This window comes from Pantherophis guttatus, chromosome 6 (genome assembly GCF_059756535.1).
Source record: "Pantherophis guttatus breed Tessera chromosome 6, ASM5975653v1, whole genome shotgun sequence".
Classification (NCBI taxonomy): Eukaryota; Metazoa; Chordata; class Lepidosauria; order Squamata; family Colubridae; genus Pantherophis; species Pantherophis guttatus.
Window position 1 is genome coordinate 64,776,083 of NC_142068.1, and position 15,773 is coordinate 64,791,855.

A 15,773-nucleotide genomic window follows, 5' to 3' on the forward strand; every position below is an offset into this window, starting at 1 on the left:
ATTATCTTAGCCTATTTTCTTTTTTAAAAAATCAGAATAGAGCTGGAAGGGACCTTGGAGGTCTTCTAGTCCAGCCCCCTGATCAAGCAGGAGACCCTATACCAGTGATGGCTAATCTTTTTGCCATCGCGTGCCAAAAGTGGGGGTTGCGCAGGGAGGTCGTGCACATGCGTGCCCACACCTATAATTGAATGCCTCCCGTGCTGCCCCACGCTCCCTCTGCTTTTGGCACGTGATGGCAAAGAGATTACCGGTGGGCCCGGTAGGTTTATTTTTCACCCTCCCCAGGCTCCAGAGCCTTTTTTGGAGCCTGGGGAGGGCAAAAACGGCCTTCCTCACCCACCCGGAGGCCCTCCGGAGGCCAGAAATGGCCCGTTTTCTGATTTAGGATGGGCCTGGAAGGCCCAAAAATCAGCTGGCTGGCACACACATGCATGTTGGAGCCAAGCTAGGGCAACACTCACGTACCCACAGATATGGCTCTGTGTGCCACCTGTGGTTCGCCATCACAGGTTCGCCATCACAGCCCTATACCATTGCAGACAAGTGGTTGTCCAGTCTCTTCTTTAAAATCTCCAATGTTAGATCGCCCACAACTTCTGGAGGAAAGTTGTCCCACCGGTTAATTATCCTCAAGAAAGTTACTCCTTAATTCCAGGTTGCTTCTATCCTTGATTAGTTTCCATCCATTATTTCATGTCTTGCCTTCTGGTGTTGGAAAATAACCCGAGTCCCTCTTCTTTGTGCCAGTTCCTCAAATACTGGAATACTGCTATCATGTCACCCCTAGTCCTTCTTTTCTCTAGACTTGACAGACCCAATTTCTGAAACTATTCTTCATATCTTTTTGTGTCCAGGCCTTTAATCATCTCAGCTGCTCTTCTCTGCACTTTTTCTATAAGACTCAACATCTTTTTTGTAATGACCAAAACTAGATGCAGTATTCCTCGTGTAGCCTTACTAAGGCTTTATAAAGTGGTGCTAATACTTCACATGGTTTTGATTCTATGCCTCTTTTTATAAAACCAAGGATTATATTAGATTATTTGGCTGCAGCAGCACATTGCTGGCTCATATTTAAGTAATCATCCACTAAGACTCCGAGGTCTCTCTTACAGTTACTGTTTCTGAGCCAGGTTTTGCCTAATCTATACTTGTAAGCAGAATATGGCTCAAAAACAGTAATTGTTTTCTCTTTTAAGCATCCAAGTATTCAATTTTGAATCTCCAAGTTTCCTATCCAGCAAGGCCAACATTCCGGACTAATGAGTTGCATCAATATTTAGACAGGACTGGGGAAGGATAACTATATCATAATGTGGCCACAAGTGGTCCTCTTTACACACTCTACATGGGTTTCTATTATTCATTTGTATTAAATAATTTAATTTTAATTTAATAATATTATTTCTTCTTTTTGTTAAAATGCACCATATTTTCTTTATTTTGTCAACTATTATAAGCATATTAAACTGCTACATGTATACAATAATAAATAACAGCTTGGCCATTTGTTTTACAAAATAATATTACCCTGAGTTATTGACATCATGCATATTAGGTGTATTCTTGCTGCAATTATTGTAAATTGTTTAATTAGACAGCTTTCACCAAATTCTGTATTTGCTTTGCAGTTTAGGATTTCTTTACAACTTCAAGTGATTAGCATTTTCTTCCAACTCTAGGAAATTGTTGTTATTTATTTAACTGCTGTCATAGCCACAAAAAAACATCTCATAATCTTATGTTCCTTTTTTTAGCATGTTATTGAACTGGAAAAGGAACATTATGAAAAAGAAAGAGTATTATTAGGATTAAACAAATGCTACATTATATACTTTAAGCAAGCATAGCCAGCAATTCTCAGAGATCTCAAGTGGAATGAGATATGTGTAGGTTGTGTAAACAGTAATAATATAGAATGTAGTAGTTCTGATTCCCTCTCTGAAATTAATTAAAATAATAAAGGTAAATTAAATCAATTTGAATCATGAATTATCAGATGGAAGCATCTGCTATAAGGTGAGCACACTCAAGTCATCCTATGTTATCTCATTGGGGTGGGGGGAGATTCCTACAAGGCACAAGTAAGGACCATCTAAAGCATAAATATCATCCCAACTGCCCAACTGCTCAAACCAGACCTTGATAGAAAGCAGCAGTGATACAGGACGATTTTGGAGGATGATGAGGATCAGTTTAGTGTCAACAGCTGTTCCTCAACAGCATAGTTAAGTGCCATCCATTCTGAATTTAACCATTCCACCATCATCTGTCACTATACTAGTCAATCATTTTATATTGTTGATCCATGTGTTTTTCTTGGCAATGCCTGGTGAAAAGAAATGGTAAACCATTCTCTATTTTTCCAAAGAAATCAAAAGGATACGGTATTGATGCTTTTGAATTTAGGTGTTTGAAACACCACCTGAGAATACAATGTGCACAGTAAGAAAACACAAATGGATCCTGGAACAAGTCAAGAATCAGAGATTTTTACTTGAAGCCTAAATGGCAAAATTCAAATTATCATACCTTGAGGAAGTTATGTGGAGCTCTAGCTCTCTTGAGAAGTCCATAATCTTGGAAAATACAGAAGGGAAGAAAAGAACACTCAACAAATGTTTCTTAGCCTCAGGAAAAATATGCAGGTATTTCCTTCATATCCGACAGTCATCCAAGAGAAACTTAGAACATAGAACAATAGAGTTGGAAGGGACCTTGGAAGTCTTCTAGTCAAACTTCATGCTCAAGCAGGAGACCCTATTCCATTTCAGACAAATGGTTGTCCAGTTTCTTTTTGAAAGCCTCCCGTGATCAATCAGAATAGAGCTGGAGGTCTTCTAGTCCAGCCCCTGTTCAAGCAGGAGATCCTATACCATTTCAGACAAGTGACTGCCCAGTCTCTTCTTAAAAATATCCACTGATGAAGCACCTACAATTTCCGAAGACAAGCTGTTACACTGGTTAATTTTCCTTGCTGTTAGGAAGCTTCTCTTTAATTCCAAGTTACTCCTCTCCTTGATTAGCTCCATCCATTGTTTCTTTTCCTGACCTCTGGCGCTTTGGAAAATAAATTTACCCCTCCTCTTTGTGGCAGCCTCTCAATTCCTGGAATACTGCTATCATATCCCCCCCAGTCCTTCTTTTCTCTAGTATAGTCAAACCCAAATCCAAATGATGGAACACCTACAACTTCTGAAGGGCAAGCTATTCTATTGGTTGATTGCTTTCACCATTAGGAAATTTCTCCTTACTTCTAGTTCGTTTCTCTCCTTGGTTAGTTTCCAACCATTGTTTTCTTGTCTTGCCCTTTGGTGCTTTGAAAAATAGTTTGACCCTCCTTGTCTTTGTAGGAGCCCCTCAAACCGAGCCAAGGTGGCGCAGTGGTTAGAGTGCAGTACTGCAGCTACTTCAGCTGACTGCTAGTTCAGCAGATCAGCGGATCAAATCCAACCGGCTTAAGGTTGATTCAGCCTTCCATCCTTCCGAGGTGGGTAAAATGAGGACCCAGATTGTTAAGGGGCAATATGCAATTTAGTATACTGTCTTTGGTGTAAGACGCCCAGAGTCCTCGGAGAGTGGGAGGCATAGAAATATGACAAATAAATAAATAAATAAATAAATAAATAAATAAATAAATAAATAAATAAATATTTACTCAAATATATACTTCTAAATGGGAGATTGACTATCCTTTGGTAATGTGCTAAAAAGAGCTGTGCTAAAAGATGCCCATCCATTAGGCTAAGTCTAGTTGCAATTCTGGACCCCAAGTCGACTAGATGATTTCCAACAAAGCATCCATTCCAGTTCTATACAACATCCATGACATACATTATAGATTCCATTATGCTCCAGATAAACCAGGTGCTGTATGGCAGATGCCGTTACATAATTCAGGTAGTATCTGCTTTCACTTTTACTTATTTCAAAGTTCTATTGTGCATTCCGCTTGACAGGATATCTATAAATAATGCAATTTCCTTCCGCATGATTGATAATGGATTTATTTTTCTGGTACTCCTAACATGCTATTTGATATCTTATCAACCTAAGGAAAACATTGCTGCCAAAACCTGACATGTTTATCCTTGCAAAGTCAAACCAAACTGGTTATCTCAATGGGATAGCTCTTTGCAATAATCTTCTGTTGAGCTTAAGCAATTTTACAGAGAGGATATACTGTAACAGCTGTTTTAAAAAGTACATCATTGAAATGCTTCACTGTTTATATCTGAGGAAATTCTTCACTCAAAAAATAAAGAAAGAAGTCAAGATAGGATTTTAGGATTATCTCCCTTTATTGATAAGACAAAGTGCTTTTTGTCCTTTTAGATGACTACAAGAAATCTACATGAATATCTATATTGTTAACATATAATTGGCAATAATTTCTATAAGCTATCTTTAGAAGTTATCTGATTCACAACAATTTTGTTCATACACAGCAACTAAGTAAATTCCATAATTTCAATGCAAGTTATTGCCAGGTAAATAGGGACATGCTTGCCATCTAAATATATTAAATAAATACATAACACATATTGAGTCAGGACTCATGTAAATGGTGCAGCTTTCATGATTAGCTAGCCAAAAATGGCACACTGCCCAACAGATAAATCTTCTGAGTTATTTTTTTTATTGATAGCCCCAGTCCCTCGACAGTTCAGTAAATTGGTGGTTTTGTTCTATGGCAAATACTTGGGATTGATACTATCCTTTGAAAACAGTCTTCCTAGGTGAACAGAACTTTGAAGATTATTCACAGAATTATTTATAAGACATGATCAAGCATTACCTCTCAAACTGTAAATTGGAAGAGCCAAATGGAAGTTTGCTAGTTTATCATTATTTTTTCTTTCGAGAATCTTTCTTAGTCAATAAGCTCTCCATGATTTTTCTCTCGCATCAAAGGCTCCTCTTCATACAAATCTCCACTTCATATAAATCACACCCCCATAGAACGAATGCTAATACAGCATCTTTTTTCAGTCATTTCTGGTGACTTTCACTTTCAAAGTATTTCCACAGAATTGCTCTCTGGCAGTGGTTCTCAACCTTCCTAATGCTGCGACCCTTTAATACAGTTCCTCATGTTGTGGTGACCCCCAACCCTAAAATTATTCCTAAGATATGTATTTTCCGATGGTCTTAAGCGACCCCTGTGAAAGGGTCGTTCAACCCCCAAAGGGGTCGCGACCCACAGGTTGAGAACCACCGCTCTCTGGCATTTAAGGCTTACCATCATCGCTTCCTACCATCTCTTCCCCCCTACCCCAAATCTCTTCAGTTCTTGTCTCAATAGGATTTCCACAAAATAGATTTCCCTTTCTACCAATGGCTCTCTTCATTTATGTACCAAATAGCCCGATCAACCTTTCCCAGTCGATAAATTCATTTAAAAAAAAATTCTAATCATAATTACCATTTGTTTATCTTTTGGATCCTCTCACTATTATCGGCCAAAATACATTTGCCGCATGACCCAATACAAATGGGGTTTTACTATATTCTAAGCATTTTTAAAAGAGTAAGTTGAAGTTTGGCTTCTGTGGGAACCATTCTTCAAACAATTAGCCGCAATTCATTCCTACAGCACTGAAATATTATATTGATTAACAAGCAAAAACTCATACCTTGGAAAGGTGATGTCAAAACTGGGATTTTTATTGGTGACAAAGTCAGCACATGACATGGTTGGATATTTGATGGTGGTCCCTGAGGGTGCTCAGCATCAATGGACAGCATGGCTGCTGCAAAGGCAATGGTCTGGTTGCCTCCAGTTTGTTTAAGGGAACCAGCTGAAAAGGAGAAAAAATATATGAATCAGATTATGTTCATTGCACGTTTGAATTCTTCAACATTCATTTAAAATTTACTGCTTAGCAGTCCAGCTCTGTCATCATGGTTTGATGACGGATTACTTCAAAGTATTTTTCTTTTTTCTTTTTCCTAACACGAAGAAAAAAAAAATATTTTTCCTGGTTTATAGAACAAACCAAGTTTCCCACTTTTTGTGTAGGAACAACAATGAATCAGGTATGAAAGTTCAAAATTACTGCAGGCCAATCAATGCAATATAATTTTGATTTAAAACGGTACAGGTTAAAATTCTTGCTCAATATGGAATGCAATGCATTTTTTTTTTTTGAAAATCAGGCACTATACAAATGAGTGGGGGAAAGAATAATATACTGCTTTCTGAAACCTGTTTTCAAAGGCAGAATTAGGTGTTAGGAGTTGAAATGCAGTATCATAATGGGGCTACCATATATAATTTAGTGATATAACTGTCTCCATGGTTACCATTTCAGTTATTATTGTTCCAGAGTATACACACGTTTGGTGTGAAATACCTTTAGTAGTGAGTGGGCTTAATTCCATGAAAGTACTTATATGAAGAAGAAGGCGGCAGAGTGAAGTTTTAGAGGAAGGCCAAAGTAATGAAATTATGGATGAGATCTAGGTTCTCAACTTCAGCAACATTAAGATGTTGGATTTCAACTCCCAGGATTCGGAGGTCTTGGGAATCCTGGGAGTTGAGATACATCCATCTTCACATTGATGAAGTTAGGAAACACTGAACTAGATGGAGAAGTTTGCAGTTTAGATTTTAGACAAACTGATCCTGATGTTCTTGGTGGGGCACAGAGAGAGAGAAGCTAGAAAGAAGAGGACTGTCTCAAAGAGCAAAGACACAAAATGGAGCAAAGGAGGGAGAGAAGGTAGAAATTATCTAAAAGAAACCAAGAGAAATTGCATGTTGGTAGAAAGAGGATGTGGAGAGGGGAATGGGTTGTGTCAACAGATCTCAGCTGTAAAAAATGGCCGCAAAAAAAGCAGCTTCTCGTGTTAATCTTTTTTTTTTCTTCATCTTTAACTGGTAGCCCTAAGAAAGTGGGAAGAAAGAGAAAAGGCACAATAAAAAGGAAAAAAAATGTTGATGGACAAATGACATTGTCAAACCGACCATCACTTAAATCTCTAAACAGAAATTATCCTTGGCCCCATTTGTTAAGAAAAGAATAGTGTCAGCACTTCAACCTGCATTTACTCTAGTGCTGATATAAGAAGGAGAAGAGGGGGCAGCTGGCAAGAGGACGCTTGACTTCTCATCTACTTATTTTCCCTGAAGATAATATCCTCTAGGAGATGAGATGGGAGGGGGGACATTCCTGGGAGCTGAAGTAGTAGATATGGGGAGAGTGATTTGGAAGGGGGACAATGAGACCTAGAGAATTGGGGAACGGAAAGGGAAGGTTTGGGGTCAGGAAGTCATTGTTGGCAATGCCACAATCGGGGACAGGTTGTCGTGCTTAATAAAATGAAATATTTCTTCAAAGACTATTTGTTTGGAAATGCAATTTATTTTATTTGAGACGACATCGAAACCTGACAAATAGCTTTATTAGAAATCAAGTGCATTACAGTAATGCATAGCGATTGCCTGAGAATTGCATGCCAAAATCCCTAAATTCAACTCCCTCCCTTAACTGCCTTCCATTGCTGACCCTCCATGACCAATCAAGTTCAAGCAAGATATTTTCAAAATGGTCACTTCAAGCATAGATTGGTATGCAGCTGCCTTCTTCTCCCAGCTGGGTGACCTTGAAGCAGCATCTCGGGGAGATACAGAGGTTACTTTCACTTTCCCCCAGCATTCTATCATCCACCCACCCCAGAGTTCAAGGAAGACTGTTACCGCATGGTAGTAAAGCACACAAGCAAACATAAAGTGACAGCTGACAGACACAGCTACTAAGATGGTGTGTCCTTTTAAGAGAAAGAATATTGTTATGTCATTCTATCCAAGCCCAACACAATTGTAATAAATGAATAAATGTATATTATTTCAGTGAAGCAGTGACTGAATGAAAACAGTGCTGCCTAGTGAATTTTTCCATGCAAATGTAGGTGATTTCTGTGCAACACAACCTATCCCAACCTCCATGTTAATGGAATTTATAGTTACAAACTGAATCAACCAATCCTGGCTCAGAAGTATGGAAGTTGTAATAGATCTGACGGTACCAAATCAGGGAAGCCAGCATATATTCAAAATATCCTTTACACTTGATTCCAAAATGAAAAAGGAAAGGATATTATTGCAGTATATCTTCTTCCAAAGAACAAAACTGAATTCAATAATTGATAATGTAGAAATACTACTTCATTAGTAGGAGGAAATTATCTCCAATGCTTTTTCTTCGTAATATTTACTTTCTGGGAGGATAGGGGATACATGTCTTGCTTGATCATAGCTCAAAAACAGGGAAAGAAAAAAAAACTTAAGGAAAGTTAATTTGACAAATGCCAGCTGTTCTCATCTCTACACAGGGTAATTTATGAAACAAATTTAAATAAATCATTAGCTTATTATGTTATTCAGCAAATCTATTTAATTGACAAGGAAGTCCTTCAGACATTAAGGCAACAAGTAAGTCAGCCAAGTGCCTTGTTGGAGATGACTCATGATTTTAGATATTTCATAACAGGTGCATGTTTTAGGATTCCTTTTGAAGATCAGCAGAATCCTAGAACTATTCCTTGTTGCTGTTTCACTTATGATCACAACAACATTTATGGCTTCTTAATTAATGGAACTTAAAGATTGGATACTTCAACTGACTTTCTTGTCATTATGGCATATGAACATCTAAATAATTATATCTATTAAAATTGTGATTAAAAACAGGAAACAGAAAAGCAATAATGTCAATAAAAGACTTGCGATATTCCTACTCTGAAAAACCTTTCTCACCAATGGTTCTCTTGGGAGTAAAATCAATAGTTAGCTTATAGTTGCAATAAAAGTAAGTATATCTTCATCAAAATTAAGAACATTGATTGTCAATACTGTAGCTGATCTCGTTCGTCAGAGTTATTTTAAGCAGCTGATCTTTTCATAGGGAAGGATTCTTTAATGTTAGAATTACATTTTAATTAATGGAAAATAATGGTTTTAAATGTATTTTTAATGAATGAATCCTGTAAGGCTATCCTGGATATGGTTGATTTGTCAACCTTGCACCAACCTGTTGCACCCAATTGCTATGTAAGTTTTGAAAGTTGCAACATGATGCATCTGGAGGGCAAAGGATTAAAAAAAGCTATTCTAGATCATATGTACCTATACATTGCAAAGATCAGGTGGGATGCTTTAGGTCTCCATTAACTTTTTATGGAGAGTAGACTGTCTTTTGTCAGTGGCGGAAGGTAGTTTTCATTTCTACTACAAGACAGGTTCTACTACAAGGTTTCAAAACTGTTTTCTATGTTGACAGAATCAGAAAACAGTAGGTGGGTGGGTGGCAGTGGTGGGTTCCTCCCTGTTCAGCCCGGTTTGGCCGAGCCGGTAGCGGTGACAATATGACATCACCGAACTGGTTCTCTTTGTTTGGGAGCTGGGCCCTCCAGCCCTCCCCCCGCATTATTCTTACCTTTTATTTGGCTCCGCCCCCAATCTATTCACTGCCTCCCAAGTCCCAGCTGATAGGCTAGAAGGAAAAAAATTGTTTAAACACTTGCTGGGGCTTCAAAGGGCCGTCCTACAGCTGATCAGTGTTAAAAGGCAGTGTGGTGGTAGACCAGTCTGCTCGAAAAACAAATGGGTAGACCAGTGCCTCCAAAAACAAATGAGTAGACTGGTGCCTACAAAAACAAATGGGTAGACCGGAATGCTCCAAGAACAAATGGGTAGACCGGTACAGCTCTGCAAGCAGTTAAAAGCCTGGTAGACCAGTACCTCTGCTAAATCCTAAAGAATTGTCACATGACCATCAAACCACGCCCACAAAATAAGCCACGTCCACAGAAGCAGTAGTAAAAATTTTTAGAACCCACCCCTGGTGGGTGGGTGAGTGAAGGGGAAGGAGGAAGGGAGAGGGGAGGGGGGAGAGAATAGAAACAATTTGGAATTTTTAAATCCATATGTACTATGTATGTATGTATGTATTGCAAGAGAAAAGTACTGTGCAGCATGTCTCACAAAAGGGAATTAAGGAATTATACAGCATACAAGATTGTTGTGGACAAAATAAAAAAGGTAGGGGCATTCTGTATATCTGGAAGTTGTATAAAAATAAAGGCGGGCTATCAATCTAATAGTTAACGAAAGTAATAAATAAATATCTAATAGATAAGTTAATATCTATTATACGATCCTTAAATAATTATGCTGGGAAGAAAGTGCCATTGAAATAACTGTGAAAAATCTCATTTTTTTTCTGAATGGATTTTCTTTTGCTGTTTTAAGATAATTCGATTGATTTCAAAAGAGGACGAAGGCTGCCGGGTCCTGGTTGGATATATTCTGAAGTTAATGGTAACCAGGATTATACATACGATTGCTCTCCAGCAAAGAGCATTGCTGTGTCATTCTTAATTGTTGCTCTTGCTGTTGTTTAATGCCATACAGATATTGATTGCTTTTGCTCTATCACTCCAGTTCATCTGCTGTCTGACAAACATTTCAAAGGCTCTCATGAATGTCAGGAAACAGAAGTCTAAAAAACATCAGGACATGATACAGAAAATCTTTATGTTGGAAGCAATCAGCCTCCCCTCAAACACTGCCTATAAGCAATTCATTATTACAGACATAAAAGAAGGAAGAAACGTACAGAATGAAATAAATCTGCAATGTAATTAAATATATTGTTTCAAAAAAATACTTGTTATTACAGTATATACGGAAAACACTTCGAAACTAGGTGACTATTAGGATAAAGTGAATCTAATGTGGACTTGAGTCTTCTCCCACTCTTCCCATGATCACATATCTTCCTTTGTTTCTCTGTGTGTCTTTTATGGACCCCGTCACTCTGGATGGATGAGATAGGCTCTCTAAAACAAAACACATTTACACTACTTGCTGATCCCAAAATTGCAAATCTCAGCCAACTTCGCAGTAGCCTTGGTGCCATCTGTGGATTGGCTTTGATTTCACTATATACTGTATATCCTAATGATGAAGGCTGTGCAGATTGACCTAAGGCAGATTGACCATGATCCACACAGATTTATAGTTACTATCACTTCCCATTTCCAAACCAGTAATATATGCAATATATCCTTTGTTGTTGTTCAGTCACTATGTTCTGGCCAACTCTTTCTGATCCCATGGACCACAGCACATCCAGGCCTTCCTCTCCTCCACTGACTGCTGGAGTCTTGCCCAAACTCATGCCTACTGCATCCATGACACTATCTAACCATCTCATCCTCTGTTGTCCCCTTCTCCTTTTGCCTTCAATCTTTCAAAACATCAGGATCTTTTCCAGGGAATCCTCATTTGATGGCCAAAGTATTTGAGCTTCAGCATCAGTATCTGTCCTTCCAAAGAAGAGTCAGGGTTGATTTCCTTTAGAATTAACTGATTTGATCTCCTTTCAGTCATCACAATTCAAAAGCATCAATTCTTCAGCAATCAGCCTCCCTTATATATCCTATTTCAATTGATCGAATCAAAGAATAAATATCAATTATATTGTAACTAGAGGTTCTCCAGGATTATCAGTTCCCAACCAGGCCCTTCAGATCTTCCGCTTGCTCATCCACTGCCTCTATAATTAAGTCTATCTACATTGCTTCTGGTTATCCTCTTTTCCTCTTTCCTTCCATGTTTCCTAACGTTATGGACTTCTAAGTAGAACCAAGATTTTACATAATGTGATAATTTGATCCTGATCATCTGTCAAGATATCCTTCTATAGCTTCTTCAAAGCCCAAGTTTGTTTCCATAGAATATCACAGAGAAATCATTGTCATGCAGTTCTAATCTTCGAAATTCTAGACACATCATGACATCTAAATATCTTTTCCAAGGCTTTCATTGCTGCTCTACCAAATGCTAGTGAGAGACATATTTCTTGACTAAAGTTCCTTTACTGTTGATAGTCAATCCTTAAAAGCAGATGTTACCTGCCATCTCAGAATCTTCATTGCCAGTTCTAAAGTCTGTCACTGTACCTATCATCATTACTTTTATCCTCTTTATATTTAATCTTAGCCCCATGGTTTCACTGTTCTATTTTCATTAGTGAAGCTTGCAGCTCATTTGCATTTTCAGCAGAGTACTGTCATCAGCAAAGCATAAGTTATTGATGTTTCATCCCCAGGTATTAAAACCATGCTTATCTTCTTCCAAACCAGACTCCTTTGACAGACATTCATCATATAGGTTAAATAAATAAGGCAACACTGTACAGACTTGTCTCTCCTTTGTCAGCCTGGATCTAGTCTGAATGTCCATATTCTATGGATTCTGGCCTTCCTGCCTTATGCATAAATTTTGCATGAGGATAATAAGATGGTATGGGATTCCCATTTTCTTAAAATATTCCACAGATTGACATGTCTGACACAACTGATCCCTTTGTACTTACAAAGGGATCAGTACTTACTGACCTCTTTCTTTCTTTCTTTCTTTCTTTCTTTCTTTCTTTCTTTCTTTCTTTCCTTTCTCCCCCCTCTCCCTCTTTCTTTCTCTCTCCCTTTCTTCCCTCCCTTCCTCCTTCCTTCCTTTTTTCTTCCTTCCTTCCTTCCTTTCTTTCTCTCTTTCTTTCTCTCTCTCTCTCAATCTCTCTTTCTTTCCTCCCTCCCTTCTTTCTTTTCTTTCTTTCTTCCTCTCTTTCTTCCTCTCTCTTTTTTCCTTCCTTCCTTCCTTCCTTCCTTCCTTCCTTCTTTCCTTCCTTCCTTTCTTCCTTCCTTCCTTTCTTTTTTTCTATTTGGTTTTCCCAATTTCTCAATGTTCCAGTGTGCATCAGCAGTAATATATCTTGTTCTTTGGCCTTTTCTAAACCAAGTATGAACATCTGGCATTTCTCTTTCTATGTGAATGCCAATAAACTACACTGAATGATTGTAAGCAATATTTTACTGGCATGTGAATTTAATAATATTGTATAATAATATTGTTATACAAGAATTTGCACACTCTTTTTAAGTCTCCATTCCTTGATATTGATATGCAGATTGGTCTCTTCCAAAGTGTTGCCCACTGTGTATTTATCCAGGTTGCTAGGATAATGGGGTTAATGATTCTTCTTCTATTGAAAATCAGAAGTAATTTGATATACAAATATTTAACATTTCTTGAACTGAGTAAGTTGTGAATATAGTTCAAATCAATTATTTAATTTTGGAAAGCTAGGAGCTGGGATGGAGAGGTTCTTGCAGCTGTTCTATCAATGAGCGTTCTGATAGATTTCTGAACAAGTTGCTTTCTGTAGAGATCATTATATTTCCACTTTATTTCCTTCAGAGTCTTACAGATATCATTATAATATTGCTTCTTGTTTCTTCTAATAATTTTAGATAGCGAGATGGGTGGCATATATATTTAACAAATAAATCACTCTCTAAAATTCTTTGTCAAGTTCTTTCCTGTACTTTTAAAAGTTTGATGTTTAATCATGTCAAATAATGTCCCACAAGTTGATTTCTTATAATTTTGACTTTATCTGGTGGTGCAGTGGTTAGAATTCAGTATTGCAAGCTAATTCTGCCGACTGCCAGCAGTTCGATTCTTACCAACTCAAGGTTCACTGAGCCTTCCATCCTTCTGAGGTTGGTAAAATGAGGGGCAATATGTTGGGGGCAATATGCTGATATTTGTAAACAACTTAGAGAGGGATGTAAAGTAGTGTGAGCAGTATATAAGCCTAAACGCTAAGTGGTATCTCATTTCAGGAACAGCTTCTGTAGTTTAATACATCTCTTTTGTAAATCAAGATAAGAGAGTTTTCCACATCAATCTTCTGATATATTCTGTTTGTATGTCCTCTTTAATTATTGAGACATTGGCTAGTTTCAAATGTAAACCCATTGTAGTATCCTTTTCCATTTTCAAATCCACAGCATCATTTTCTGTATCACTCTTGTAGTCCGGCATTTTTTAAAAAATCCATCTTCAAATCCAAATTCACTTCAGCCTCAACTTCTGTTTTATCAAGTAAATTCAATTCTTCTTCTATATTCTCTATTAAATCCATATTTTAGTGTTAAACAATCATGTAATTTCTGAGTACACTGTTCCCATTGTTTCCAAACTACCTTAATTTCTTCCATAGTCAAATAATATTGCTCCATTGTATATTAATGGATGTCTTCTCCTTTAACTATAATCTTTGATTCTCTCTTGTTCCATCTATTCAACCTTCAAAATTCCCACTTTGCATATATTTATTTTCCAAACAGCGAAAATTTCACATGGAAAGATTTCTTACAAAATTATATATTTTATTTTATACATTATATATATATAACTTGCTTCAAGAAATATTCTTTCAAGTCCATCTAGCCACTTAATTTTCTAAACTCAACATTCTTGTTCCCATTTTGCTGTTTTCCAAAAATTAAAGTTCCTCTATTCAATCTTTAAACTTATATAAAACTTTTTTTCATCTAGACTAGAAGGAGACTCTTCTGACATCATGAAGTTTGGCTTTCAGAAGGTTCTTAACTTCCAGTAACTCACTAACAAACAACTTCCTAAAGGAGTAGACAGGAAGTAGAAAAAACCAGTGTCTCTTACAACAGGGGTGTCAAACTGACGGCCAATGAGCCGGATGTGTCACATGCAGGCCACGCCCACCCTGTTTCCACAAAGGCAAAAACCATCACGTAATGCAATCGAGTTTAACACTCCATGCCTTAGAAGGTACCAAACTGCAGCTTAGGTAGGATAGTTTTTCCTCTAACTCCCACAGCTCTCAAAACTGCTGAAGATTTTTTTTTTAAAAAAAAATAATCTTTATTTACATTTTCCATTAAAAAGAGAAAACAACACATCATATAAATAACACACAAAATACAAGACAATACCACACACAAAAAAAGAAAACAGGCATACCTCTATGTAGTACCTTAATAACCTAATATTCGGTACTATGTTTCCATATTATATTCTGGAGAAGACAGAACAATTTATATACCTTTGTACGTTGATTAGGTCTATCCGACCTCACTTTACTTGTACAATATAGGTTTCTCAATGGATACAATTCCTCATCTAGTGTGGGTTATAATTTCCTCTTCTCTAACCACTTATAAAATTTTTCCCAGGATAAACATGTTTGTGTTTGGTCTCTGTCTTTTAATTTTTTAGTCAATTTATCTGCTTCCACACATTCTAAGATCTTCTTTATAATTGTCTCCTCTGTTGGGATATTTTGATTTTTCCAAAATTGAGCATATGCCAATCTCACCGCTGTGATACTATGTACAGCCAGATACCATGAGTCTCTTCTGATATTTTCCGGCTTGGAGCCGAGCAGGCATGCCTCTGGTCGCCATTCAATCTTTTGCATCAGAACTGAAGATTTTTTTTAATGATCTCTTTATGGAAAGCCTTGAATGGAGCAAACCTGCGGGTGATCAAGTCCTTTTCTTGATCTGAAAAGGAGTTCTGAAGAGTCAATCTACCCAGTGGCTTCTCTTTCACCATGGCCATCATTCAGTTCACCATTGCTTCCCCAAAGTCCTATTTTCACCAGTTCTCAACATATCAATCAGCTGTGTCCGTCTAAAAAATGATAGTGGCATAACACACTGATTTACAAGCAATAGTAAAATTGGGAATGAGTTGTAGCCTCTTGAGAATTGTTGCTCAATTTGATGACAGTGAATTTTGATGTCCTCGTGGTTTGCCTTTAAATGTGACTAAATGTGGAAGCATTTATCTGAAAATTCAAAAGCTTAATGGATGCTTTGAATTCATTAATAAACATGTCCATGTGGTCTTTGTGGAAGATGCCTATAAGATGCCT

The 15,773-nt window shown here is 37.4% G+C and overlaps 1 protein-coding gene across 4 annotated transcripts in view; it reads right to left on the reverse strand.

Moving 5' to 3' along the window:
- Positions 1-15,773, reverse strand: part of TCERG1L (transcription elongation regulator 1 like) — a 183,575-nt gene that overhangs the window by 152,356 nt on the left and 15,446 nt on the right. For all 4 annotated transcript variants that reach the window (XM_034436484.3, XM_034436485.2, XM_034436483.3 and 1 more), the window contains exon 4: positions 5,640-5,804. In XM_034436484.3, coding sequence (XP_034292375.1) covers positions 5,640-5,804 — 165 coding nt within the window. The remainder of the gene's footprint in view (positions 1-5,639; positions 5,805-15,773) is intronic.